Here is a 13,361-nt window from a genome sequence, read left to right on the forward strand (position 1 = left end):
AGTTTGTATATCCATGCATGCCGGTAGTGATAAGGGAAAGTAAAGGGTATAAGCAATATTCCATAGAGAGCAAAGCGCTTATAAATTAAAGGACATATAAAAAGTTTAGTGATTTTGGGGTATAATTCTAAATTTGTCCTGAAGAAAAGTTGCCTGTCTTTCATCTTTTTCCATCTTTGCCAATCAACCTCAAGAGCTGTTTACGTGTGCGTTTCTCTTATCATTGGTGATTTGGAATGTTTTTTCCTTATGGTTAACAGTTTATCTTTTCTTTTGAAAACTGCCTATTTAAAGAAACAGAAACTAATGCATAGCCCAACAACTGGGAAATGGCTGAACAAATTAAGGTCTATGAATGTGATGTAATATTATATGCCACAAAAATGATGAAAGGGACCGTTTTTTAGAAAAATCTGGGAAGACTTGTAAGACCTAATACAGAGACAAGCGAGAAGAACCAAAGAAAACACTTTATACTACTACAACTTTGAAAGACTTAAGAACTCTGAATGATGCAATTACCAACTGTGATTCCAGAGTACTGGTGATTGAACTCAAGTTACAGAATGAGATATACATTTTCCCACGTGGTTAACATTTTCTTTCCCTTTTTAATGGAGAGTGGAGTTGGGGAGAGGAAGACAAGGGATACAGTCACCCCCACCTTAAAGAGAAAAGGGAAAAAAATCATTGAAGCATTTTTTTAAATGAACAGAAAGAAGAGAAGAAAGCCAGAAGGAATCAAAGGGGAGCAGAACAGCTTTGAAAATGTCATTCTCTGCTCCAGAAAGAACAGATAGATGTTACTGCTAATGCACTGTGGTATTCTGAAAGATCAGGGAAAACAGGAAAGGTAATACAAGATTGGAGAAGGGTTAAGTGTTGCAATTTTCAAAAAAGAAAAGTCTGCAAACTACAGAAGAGTAACTTTCACTTGATTTATGGGAAAATTCTAGAACAGATCATTAAGTAAGCTGGTAAGGGTCTAGCTAGGCAAAGAGTGATTACAAGGCTCTAACATCACTTCATCAAGAACAAACATTTTCTTTTTGACAGGATTATTAAATTAGATGAGGGGAACATTGTAGATATAGTTTACCTAGATTTTGGCTAAACTTTCAAGATTTTTATTTTATTAAATTGGCTTGTTCTACCCATGAGCAATTAATATTTCTCCAATTATTTAGTTTTTTATTTTTTAAAGAATGTTTTCTAATTGTATTCTTATAGTTCCTGTGTACATTATGTGGCAAGTAGATTCCCATGGATTTTATAGTTCCTGTAGTTATTTTAAGTGGTATTTCTCTTTATATTTCTTCCTGATGGATTTTGTTGATAATACACAGAGATGATGATTCGTTTGAGTTTATTTAACATACTGAACTTTTGCTGAAGTTGATTTTGTCACTTAGCTTTTAAGCTTACTCTGTAGGGTTAATTAGGTTGTTAAGTAAACTATATTATCTGCCAAAAGTAATAATTTTGTTTCTTTGGTTTTTTTGCCTATGCTTATTCCCTCAATTTCTTTATCTTATCTTATTGCTATAGCTAGTACTTCTAGCATAATGATGATGATAACAAAGGCTTTCCTTGCTTTACCCCTGATCTTACTGGAAGACCTCTAAATTTATCACCATTACAGATAATACTGGCTCTTGGTTTTAGATAGATAATACTTATATTAAGGAAAGAGGCATTTATTCCTACACTTTTCGGTGGTGTTTTTTTAAAAAGCAAAATGGGTGTTATATCCTGTCAAAAGCTTTTACTTCATCTATTGATATAATCATGTTTTTATTATTTTTGCTATTAATACAGTCAATTATTTTTATAGTTAGTTCCTAATAAAGCCTTTACTTCCGGGTATAAACCTAACCTGGTCATAAATGTACAATCTTTGTGATAAATTGCTGTATTCTCGTTACTAATGTTTCATTTAAATTATTTACATCAATATTCATTAGAGATATTAAGTCTATATTTTTCTTTTTCTGTTTTGACTGTTCCTGGTTTAGGTATGAAGACCATCTTTATTTCACAGAAGAAATTTTATGGAGCTCTCTAATTTTTTTTTTAGGCAACTGGGGCTAAGTGACTTGCCCAGGGTCACACAGCTAGGAAGTGTCAAGTGTTTGGTCTGAGGCCGGATTTGAACTCAGGTCCTCCTGACTTCAGGGCTGGTGTTCTATGCACTGCGCCACCTAGCTGCCCCTTCTTTTTCTATTTTTTCAAACAGCTCATACACTATAGAAATGGTTCTTAAATGATAGAGTTTGCTCCTAAGTCCATCTTGTTCTGGAATTTATTTCCTTTGAGAATTCATTTATGACTTGTTCAATTTACTTATTTTTGGTGAGGCAATTGGGGTTAAGTGACTTGCCCAGAGTCCCAGTTAGTGAATGTTATATGTCTGAGGTAGAATTTGAACTCAGGTCCTCCTGATTCCAGGGCTGGTGCTCTATCTACTGTGCCACCTAGCTACCCCCAACTTATTCTTTTAAGACTGATTTAAGACCTTTATTTCTTTTTCTGTTAAATCTGGAGATTTTGCATTTTTGTGAATATTTTTCAATCCCATTTAACTGCAAGTTTAATAAGCATATAATTGGGCAAAATAATTTCTGGTGGTTTCTCTTGTTTCTTCACTGGGTGTAAATTCACTTTTTTCACTTTAGATACAATTGAGTTTTCTTCTTTTTTTTTCATCAGAAGTTAATTAAGCAATTTCCTAAGGAAAAAATTCCTCCTAATTCAGTGTTTGTTTTTTTTCCTTTTGTTTTCCTTTCAATTTTGTCAATCTCTTTTTTGATTTTCAGGATTTCTATCTTGGTGTCTAACTGGAGCTTTCTGATTTGTTGCTTTTTTCTTTTTTAAAGTTGCATGCCCAATTAATTCATGGTTTTTTTTAAGTTTTCTAAACTTCAGAATTTCTTTTTTAAAATGTTTGTTAATTTGTCTAGGTTTCAAAGAAGTAGAACATTGAGGTACTCCACAATTAATTTTATTCTCTATTTCTTCCTGCAAGTTAACTTTTCCTTTTAAGTATTCAGTTATTTAACTACTTAAATATATAATTTAGTGCATATATGTTATTATTAATATTGGTTCATTATCTATGGTGCCTTTAGGCATAATACATTTTCTCTCTCTTTTTTTTTTTTTTGCTGTCACCTTGTCTTATGGCTCAGAATGTGGAGAAAATGATCACACAATGACACAATCAGTCCCTTATCTTTTACTGCTTGAATGTTTTAAGTGTTTTGTTTTTTTTGTAACTAACATTTTTGTTTCCTAATCCATTCCTCAATCCTCTTTTATTTTACAGGTAAGTTTATCTCATTCATGATTGTTAACTATGCCCCTTGGTCCACTCTTTACAAAGAAGGTAGTGAAAGAATTCTCTTAACACTGGTAATCTATACATTTGAAGCAATCTATTTCCGTTCCTTATCCTTCTCCCTGATAAGCCTCCCTTCACCTTCTTTCCCATTTCCTTGTGGATTTTCATGTATCTCTATGCCAAACTTAGTGTGGATATGTGTTCAACCTTCCTTTGTTTGGCTCAGATGAAAGTGAAAGTCATCAGATACCTATGCCACCCACTCTTTACTACATATAATCCATCTCATTTATCCCTATTCCATGAGATCCTGAGCTCCCTTTTGTTCTTTCCTTTCTTTCTCAGTCTATCCATCCCTTTCTCCCATTTCCCTCTAACACCATCAAAACAGAACAAAACCACTCCCAAGGCCTCTCCCAGTCTTACCTAATTTTCTCTGTGATCCTTGAATATCTTAAGGCTCTGAGAGAAACCTGATTCCTTCTCCCCCACTGGAATGCAAACAATTAATCATACTAGAGTTTGTTCCTATTGATCAAATACATTTTCCTTTCTACATTTCTCTTGACGCTTATTTTTGCATTTCAAAGTTTCTAACCCGTTTTTGACCTTTCAATAAGGAATGTTTAGAAGTCCTCTATTTCTTTAAAGATTTTTTTTTAATTAAAACAAAACAAAACCCTGTAGGATTATACTCAGCTTTTGTGGGTAAGTTATTTTTGGTTTTAAGCCTTATCTTTCATCCTCTGGCACATTAAACTCCAAGATCTCTTCTCTGTCAACATGGCAGCTTCCAAGTCTTATGTGATCCTAACTTGAGTAGCTCCTTGATACTTCTACTTTCTCTCTCGTTGCTTTTTCTTTCTTTTTTGGTGAGGCATTTGGGGTTAAGTGACTTGCTCAGAGTCACACGGCAGCTGGTGAGTGTTATGTGTCTGAGGCTGGATTTGAACTCAGGTCCTCCTGACTCCAGAGCCGTTGCTCTATCCACTGCACCATCTAGCTGCCCCTGCTCTTTTTTCTTTAACCCAATTAAGCTCTGGATTTTTGCTTTGACAAAGGGGGTGGGGAGTGGTCTATCATAGCTACTTCTATTCAGGTCATTCACTTCTTGTTTATTTTTTGTCACCTGATTTATCCAGACCAGAGAGGGCTAAGCTGAAGTGCTCCACTGTGAGAAAATATTTGTAAAGTGCTTAGGCGCCTGGCACACAGGAAGAGATTCATAAATACTTGGTCTACCTCTCCTCCTATTTTTACTGTCCATTTCTCCCTGTAATTTATTTTAACTTTTTCTTTATTTAGATGCTATGCCATGTGGTATATATGTTTAGTATTGACATTAATTCACTGTCTCTGGTACTTTTCAGCAAAATGTAGTTTCTCTGTTTATCTCTTTTAATTAAGTCTATTTTCACTGTTGCTTTATCTGAGATCATGACTGCTACTGCTGCCATTTTTACTTCAGCTGATGCATAAAGGATTTTGCTCTGGCTTCTTATTTTTAACTCTGTGTGTATCTTTCTGTTTCAAGTGTGCTTCTTTTAAACTACATATGATTGGAATTTTGCTTTCTAATCCATTCTATCTTCTTTCATTTTATTTAGCAAAACTTTTGATAAAGCATCTCAAATTATTTTTGTGAAGATGAAGAGATATGGATTATACAATGATACAATCAGATGGATTTAGAATTGGATTCAAAGAATTGCTATTGAGGATTTAATGTTAATGTGGTGGAGGTCTCTAGTGTAGGGATCTGTGCTTAGCCTGGTGCTGTTTAACATTTTTATCACTGACTTAGAATAAAAGCATAGATGGCATGCTTGTCAAATTCCACATATGACACAAAGCTGGGAGGGCTAGCCAACACACTGGAAAGCTGACAGAACCAAGATCCAAAAGGATCTTGGACAACCAAGAGCAGAGTTTGGCAAACTGTGGCCTGGCAGGCAAAATCCAATCCACCACATATTTTTGTATGGCATAACCATTAGCTAAGAATGGTTTTTATGTTTGTAAATAAAGTTTTATTGTATTTAAAAGTGCAAAAATAATTCTTATCTTGAAGGTTGTACAAAAGCAGGTGGCCAGTAATGGGTAGTTTGCTGGTCTAGAGCATTAAGCTGAATCTAATAAGACGAAATTCAATATGAATAAAATGTAAAATATTGCACTCGAGTACAAAAAAACAACTTCACAAATATAAAATGGAAGACACACCAGAGAACAATTGTTCTGAAAGGGATCTGAGGGTTTTAGAGGACTGAAAACTCAAGATGAGTCAGCAGTGTTGTGCCAGTGAAAAAAGCTAACAGAATTTTGGGATGAATTAAGAGTATAGTTTTCAGGAATAGAGAGGTGACAGTTCCACTCTATTTTGCCCTCCTCAGACTTCATTCGGAGTATTTTGTTCTGTTCTGGGTACCAAGGTTTAAGAAGGACACTGATAAGTACAGAGTGTTCAGAAGAGGGGAACCAGGATGGTGAATAGCCTTGAGTCAATGACTTACTAGTATTGATCAAAAGAACTGGGCAAGTTAAGCTTACAGAAAAGCAGACTGGAGGACAGGGTTCGGGGGAGTGGCAGTGTGACATGCAAAGGAAGGATCTGACTTGTTCTGTTTGGCTCTAGGAGGAAGAACCAGGAACAACAATGAGAAGGGACGAAAAGACAATTTAAGCTTGATGTCAGGAAAACTGAGAACTTTCCCAAAGTGAAATGGGCTGCCTCCAAAGATGACGTGCTCCTCGGACTGGACGAGACAGTCATTAAGTTCATTTCCAACTCTCAAAATTCTGTGATTCTGTGATACACAGAGATTTAGGCCCATAAAGGTCACAAAGCTAGTTTAGTATAAACAGCAGAGCCAGAATTTGAATCCTGGTCTTCCAAATGGAAATCCAGGGTTCTTTTCATTGCATCATGCTACTTCTGAGGAATAACTATATTAAGACCAAGAAATTCCTTTTTTACCTCCAGCCTTCAGTTAGTTCTTCCCCTCCCTGAATGATTCTCAACTCAGCCACTTCAGCATACAATTTGATCTAATAAGATCTAATAAAGCCAGACATGCCTTTTTCAGAACAGGAAAGAATTCTGAATAACACCAACTCCCATTTCTATAGGCCTTTTTCATTTGCAAATCAACTTCTTTACAACAACCAGTAATACAGGTATTTCAGATATTCTTATTCATATTTTCAGATAAGGAAATTAAGACCATAATTGGAACAGGATCTGAACTTTTTAAGTTTTCAAGTATGAGTATTCTTTCCACTATGACCTGGTTCTCTAGTAAAAGCTATTCCATACTACTGAATTTCCAAACCAATCAATTGATCTGGTCAATGTGAAAGATCCATTTTAAAGATTAGATTTGCTCTGAAAGAAAACAGCAAAAATAATCATTTTTCACCAGGGGATATAAAAATAATAAAAATTTCCTTCAAAATTAAAAAAAAAAAATTTTGCAAATGGTCCCTAAATCACAAAAACTCAAGAGTCAGAAGTTATCTCAGAGCTCAAGCCTAACCTGGATCTGACCTAAAACACCCTCTAAAATATCCACATCAAGAAATCAACTAGACTTCACTCAATCTGAGGACAGCTTTCCTCAACTATAAAATGGATAGCTATCTCAAAGGGTCATAGGAGAATTAGTATGGTGTGCTTTGTATTTACGGAATATCAGCTACCAATACTACAGTAACTTCAAGCACACTGCTACACATATAATAGTAATTCACATCCGTACAGCGCTTCAAGAATTATGAAGTGCTTCACTCACAAAAGTCCTGAGGCAGATACTGCAAGTGCTATTGCCATCTTACAGAACAAATGGATAAATGAAGAAACATATTAAGCATTTACTATGCATCAAGCACATACCAATATGTGCTGAGCATATAAACAGAAAAAGGAAGATGATTTTGGCTCTTCAGCTTGCACTTTACTTGGGAAGAAGAAGTTTAACAGCAAGGTAGATGGAACGGCCATCAGCAGGTCAGATGACAGTACTATAGGAATCTGCAGAGGACCTGCCCAAGGTCACATACCTCGTAAGTCAAAGAACCAGGATTCAAATCCAAGTTTCATGCTCTTTCCACTACTCCATGCTGCCCCTCTAAATGTAAAACCAAGCAAAAAAGGTTTCTGAACAATGTTTTCTCTAATTTTTTTTAAAGTTATGACCATATAACCATACTGCATAAAAAAGCCATTCAAACTGCATGCACATTTTATTTAGTTCAACCAGCATTTGCTGAACATGTGCTAGGTGATGTTGGGTCACAAAGCTAGATAAGACAACTTCATTTAAGAAGCTTAAATTAGACAAATTATCATGATCCTGTACATGCAGAAAATGCGTCACAAGAAAGGTACAAAATGCTGAGAGTATTAGTAAAGGCTCAGATTTAGAATTAACTAAATAAAACTTACAAAAAGTTAATCTAACACACTTGACAATATTTATACTTACTGTGCTATCTGGCAAACAATTTACATAAATGACTATAATTAGTATTACATTCACACAAGGTTTTTGTCAATTTCCCCAGTATTTTATAAATTCAACATTTCTAAGCCTCTAGGATGTGTGAACCACTAGGATACAAAAACAAAAATGAAAAATCCCTGCCCTTAAGGTTAAGATTTTTGTATTTTAATCCAGAAGGGAGCCACTACAGATTCTTCAATAGTGCAGTGACACACAGAGGGTGTACTGGCAAAGGAGACAGGAAGCAAGACCAATTAGGAGTACTCGGCCATTATCTAGATGAGAGGTGTTGAGGTCCTAGAGTTAGATGAGTGGAGAGAAGAAAGGTAAGAGATGTTGAGAATCAACAAGACCTAGTAACTGACTGAATCCTGGGGGTAAGGGAGACAGAGGCACCAATTATGATTCCAAGGCTGCAGAGCTGTGTGACTGGGAAAATGATGGTATTCTCAACAGAAAAAAATGGAACTGGAGGAGGACAAAATTTTGGATGGAAAACAATGAATTCCATTTTGGATGTGTTAGATTTGAGGTGTCTACAGACCAATCCAGATGGTGGTGTCCAGCAGGCAATGGGTAACAGGAACAGCCTTCAGGCAAGAAATAAAGGCAGGATTGAGAGACTGTGATCCATCTGCATTAAGATCGTAACAGAACACACAGGAGAGCATCGGAATTGAGAAAAGAGGACTCAGGCCAGAACTTTGGTGATGAGCACACTTATTCACCATGAAGGGGAGAAGAATGAGAATCCAGCAGAGAAGACTGAGGATCAGACAAGAAGAAAGAAAGGTCAGAGAATCCTAAGGTTTGTCAGAAAAGGTGGCAGTCAACAACGTGAAAAGGTGAAGAAAGGTCAAATGGAAGTATTTTTTAAGCATGAAGATGACCTGAGGTGTGATTTTACACAGCAGGAAGGAATCAAGGAATAAAAAAAGAGTAAAGACAAAATAGGAGGAAATAATGTTCTCTCTCTCTCTCTCTCTCAAAAGGTGCCTGATGGGGCAGCTAGGTGGGGCAGTGGATAAAGCACCAGCCCTGAAGTCAGGAGGAGTTGAGTTCAAATATGGCCTCAGATCAAACACTTGACACTTACTAGCTGTGTGGCCCTGGGCAAGTCACTTAACCCCAACTGACCCCCCACAAAAAAATTCTCTTTGTTTATTCCTGAATATAAAAACAGCATTAACACCAATATTCTGGAACCATTCAATCAACCTTGCAGAAACTGGTTACCTCCTGAGCAGATCTTATCCCGTTCTGTGGCATGTGCCAAATCCCCAAAGAAACTGGGGTGGCTATGTCACAGACTGTCAAATGACTTTTCAATAGTCTTTATTTTAACATCGGTTTTGTTCCTTAATGGACTGCCTTTATCTTCCTTCAATCCAGAAATGGACCATTACAGTATCTATGGTGGCAGCATTCTGATCAATGCATATTTAATCCTCACCTTGCCTTCTCTAGCCCTACCCCATTCGATAACCTCAGTGATCCCCTATTACTTTCAGGATCAAAGGTAAAATCCTCTATTTGGCTTTTAAAGCCCTTCTTAACTTACCCCATCCCTACTGCTTTCCAGCCTTCCTATACTTTCCTCTGCTTCATGTCCTCTACAATCCAGTGGAGTGTGTGCTGTTCCGTGCACGAGACACTCCATCTCTGGACTCAGTGCCTTTTCTCTGGCTGTCTCCCATTCCTGGAATGCCCTCCCTCCTACCCTGGTTTCAAGTCTTCAAGTCTCAGCTAAAATCTCACTTTCTGCACAAAGCCTTTTCTCAGTTCCCCTTGATGTAATGCAGGTATGTCTTCCCTCTGAGATTACCTGAATCCTTAGCACAGTACCTGGCACACAGTAGGTGCTTCATAAATGTTTGTCTTAACATGCACACTAGTATATTGTAGCACACATTTGGAGAACCACTGCTCCAGGTGGTTGTCAAGGACCAAGAAAGCTTATTCATCTTAATCTCTGTCTTTTCCTACATTTTAAAACAAATTTCTCTAAACTACATAGTTTGGGAGGCAGCTAGGTGGCACAGTGGATAGAGCACAGGCCCTGGAGTCAGGAGGACTTGAGTGCAAATCCAGCCTTACTTACTAGACACTAGCTGTGTGATCCTGGGCAAGTCATTTAATCCTGATTTTGCCTGCCCCCCCCCCCAAATTCTGTATGGCTCCCTGTTTCAGTTCAGGGTGGGGTAGGGGGAATCCATGGCTCCATAAATGCTATTAGCTCCTTCTGGTCCCAAGGCCCATTTTATGTCTTTTCATCCACAGTGCTAGCACAGCAATGAACACATAACTGTAGCTCACAAAATAAGAGATTTAAGCTGCACTTTGGGTCAGTGGTACCACGTTCTACCCAACTAAGCTAACCAGCCACTAATAACACAAGTACTACACAACTGCTGAAAGTCTCTGCTTAGACAAGTCTAAATGACTGCTTACTCATCTCTATCTATCTGCCCAACTGAAGATCCTTGGATCAAATTCACACTAAATAAACCTAAAGATGCACACAAGTATGCCAAAAATGCTGGTTCTTTTAAATTAAATTGAAAGGAGAACTATAAAATAAAGGAAATACTAGATTCCCTGAAAATAGAAGTCCTAGAATATAGGGCATTCCTCACAGCCATTTTAGAAGGTAGTTTAGTATAAGCATTATTATTCCCATTTTACAGATAGGAAAATGGAAAGATGCTAGAGTGGAGTACTTAGGAGTGGGAAAAGGCAAGGAAATTGTTTCCTTGTGATAGGAGACTTGACTCCTGGAAGTGTCACATTCCCCTAAAATTATTACATTATCTTTTGCAGGAAGATAAAACTATTAGATACTTGAGATAGAAAATAAAGACAACACCAAAGGGAACACCATTTCCAATAGGTCAGACAGCCCAACTATCATTTCGTGCATTAAGCGGGTAAGTCTTGGCCGATGAACGAAAGGGAGACTAAGTTTTAAAAGACAAATGTCTGGCAAATGTACTATACTCACATTGTACTGGAAGTCACCACACAATTCTATATGTACACTTTCCAGCAAGTCTTAAAAAAAAAAAGAAAGAGAATCTAACCATCATGACCAAAATTTTAGACGCAAAAACTAATAGGACAAAGTAACTCACTTTAACTTTTATTTCAGTTCCAAATTTTCTCCCTCCCACTTGCTCCTCCCCCACCCATTGAGAAGGCAAGGAATGATACCATTATACAGATGAAGTCATGCAAAACATATTTCTGTATTAGCCATGTTGCAGGAGAAAAAGGGGGGGGGAATCTGCTTCAATTTGCACAGAGAGTCTATAAACATTATGCATCCTTTAAGGTTGTCCTACATCAATGTACTGATCAAAACAGCTAAGTCTTTCACAGTTTATCACCGTTCTCAGGATTTTGCTCACTTCACTTTGAATCAGTTCCAACAGGTCTTCCCAGGTTTTTCTGAAACTATCTCCCTTCATCATTTCTTACATCAGATTAGTATTACATCACATTCACATACCTTAACTTGTTCGGTCATTTTCCAGTGGGTATCCATCCCCTCAGTTTCCAATTCTTTGCCATCACAAAAAGAGTTGCTACAAATATTTTTGTACATGTGGGTCCTTTTTTCTTTGCTCTACTTGACGTATAGATCTAGTAGGGGTATTGCTGGGTCAAAGGGTATGCACAGTTTAGCACACCTTTGGGCATAGTTACAAATTGTTTTCTGGAATGGGTGGACTAGTTTACAGCTCCACCAACAGTGCATCAGTATACCTATTTTCCCACATCCACTCCAGCATTTGTCATTTTCCCTTTCTATCATCTTAGTAGATCTGATAGGTGTAAAGTGGCACCTCAGAAGCAACTTACTTTCTAAACATAAGCCAAACAGGGGCGGCTAGGTGGCACAGTGGATAGAGCACAGGCCCTGAAGTCAGGAGCTCCTGAGTTCAAATCCGGCCTCAGACCGAACACCTGACACTTACTAGCTGTGTGAGCCTGGGCAAGTCACTTAACCCCAACTGCCTAAACAAAACAAAAACAAAAAAACAAACAAACCCATAAGCCAAGCAAACAAGCAACTTTGAAGAGAACCAATTACTTTCTCAGTTGCCTCCTATTTTTTCCTTATCCCTCAGATTCCATTAAATACCTCAATTAGCACATTGCATATTGGCTCTAACTATCTCACCTTAAGATCTGTGAATGCCTTCCGGAATGACTGAGGCAGTGACAAGGATTTCTAGAGCCAAGTCAGAAGCTTCCAGATATGCAAGCTGGAGGCAGAGATAAAGTAAAAGCAGAGCAATGGAGTACTTCCTAGACCACTCCTTGCTGGATTTTCATAAAACTGCCCTCCTGATTCTCCTCCTACCTGTCTGACCCAACTCCTTAGTCTTTTTGGCTGGATCATGATCCCAAAGCGCTTTCCCCCAAATATGTGTGTATCCCAAGATTCTGTCCTGGGGTCCTCTTCTCTCTGTACATTTTCTCACTTGGCGATCTCGTCAGTTTCTATAGTTTCAGTGACCTCTATGAAGACGACTGTGAGATTTCCATATCCAGCCCAAGTATCTCTCCTGAGCTACAGACCTATATTACCAACTACCTATTATTAGACATTTCAAACTGGATGCTGGTAGTCACCTTGAATTCATTATGTTCAAATTAGAATGCATTATCTCTCCACCAATCCACCCTTTCTTTCAAATGTCCCTATTACGGTCAGGGGTACCACCATCCTCCTAGTCACCCAGGTTTGAAACCTTAGCATTGTCTCTGACTCCTCACTCTCATATATCCAATCAGTTGGCAAATCTTGTGATTTCTCTATCTGTAACATCTCTTGAATATGATCTCTCCTCACCACTCATATAGCCACCGACCTAGTTCAGGCTCTCATTACCTCCTACCTGGACTACTGAAAAAGCCTTCCTTTTGGTATTCTTAACTCATCTTTCCACACTCCAAACCATCCTCCACAAAGCCACTCAAATAATTTACTTCAAGTACAGATATGGGCATTTCACTCTCCCCCATGCTCCCCAATACATTCCAAGGTCTCCCTATTGCTGTACCACTAGGACCAAGTATAAACTCCTCTGTCTGGCACTGAAAGCTCTTCCTCCCTCCTCCATGCCCTACAACTGGACCAAAATGACAGACTTTACTCTTTCCTGAACAAGACTCTCCTCTCTCACTCACCTCTACCCCCACCCCACTGCATCCCATGCCCAGAACACTCTGCCTCTTGGAATCCCTGGTTTCCTTCAAGACTCTGCCTTTTGATGGTCTCTCCAAATGCTAGTGCCTTCCTATCCAAGGATACCTGGGGTCTGACACTATCTCTCTAAACAGAGGGTAAGCTCCATGATGAGCTACAACCAGAAGGACGCTTTATTTGTTCTTAACTGTATTTCAAATTCATGTAGTGAATACTTTAGGATAAAAGCTTAACTGTTGATTTTGTCTCTGAACTGCTCAGCACTTAGCAGAGGGTATGGCACTTAATAAACGTTTGATTTTTT

At 38.0% G+C, this 13,361-nt stretch overlaps 1 protein-coding gene across 2 annotated transcripts in view; it reads right to left on the reverse strand.

Annotated features, from left to right (window-relative positions):
* SPPL3 (signal peptide peptidase like 3) overlaps positions 1-13,361 on the reverse strand; it is a 145,179-nt gene that overhangs the window by 109,765 nt on the left and 22,053 nt on the right. Inside the window, exon 1 of one of the 2 annotated variants that reach the window (XM_027864182.1) lies at positions 10,844-10,862. The exons of the other annotated variant lie outside the window; for it this stretch is intronic. Within the exon in view, the coding sequence (XP_027719983.1) occupies positions 10,844-10,845 (2 nt within the window). The 5' untranslated portion in view covers positions 10,846-10,862. Of the gene's footprint in view, positions 1-10,843; positions 10,863-13,361 lie in introns of those variants that run through there. 2 annotated transcript variants of the gene reach the window in all.

This window comes from Vombatus ursinus, unplaced genomic scaffold (assembly GCF_900497805.2).
Source record: "Vombatus ursinus unplaced genomic scaffold, bare-nosed wombat genome assembly UNPS02001287.1, whole genome shotgun sequence".
Classification (NCBI taxonomy): domain Eukaryota; kingdom Metazoa; phylum Chordata; class Mammalia; order Diprotodontia; family Vombatidae; genus Vombatus; species Vombatus ursinus.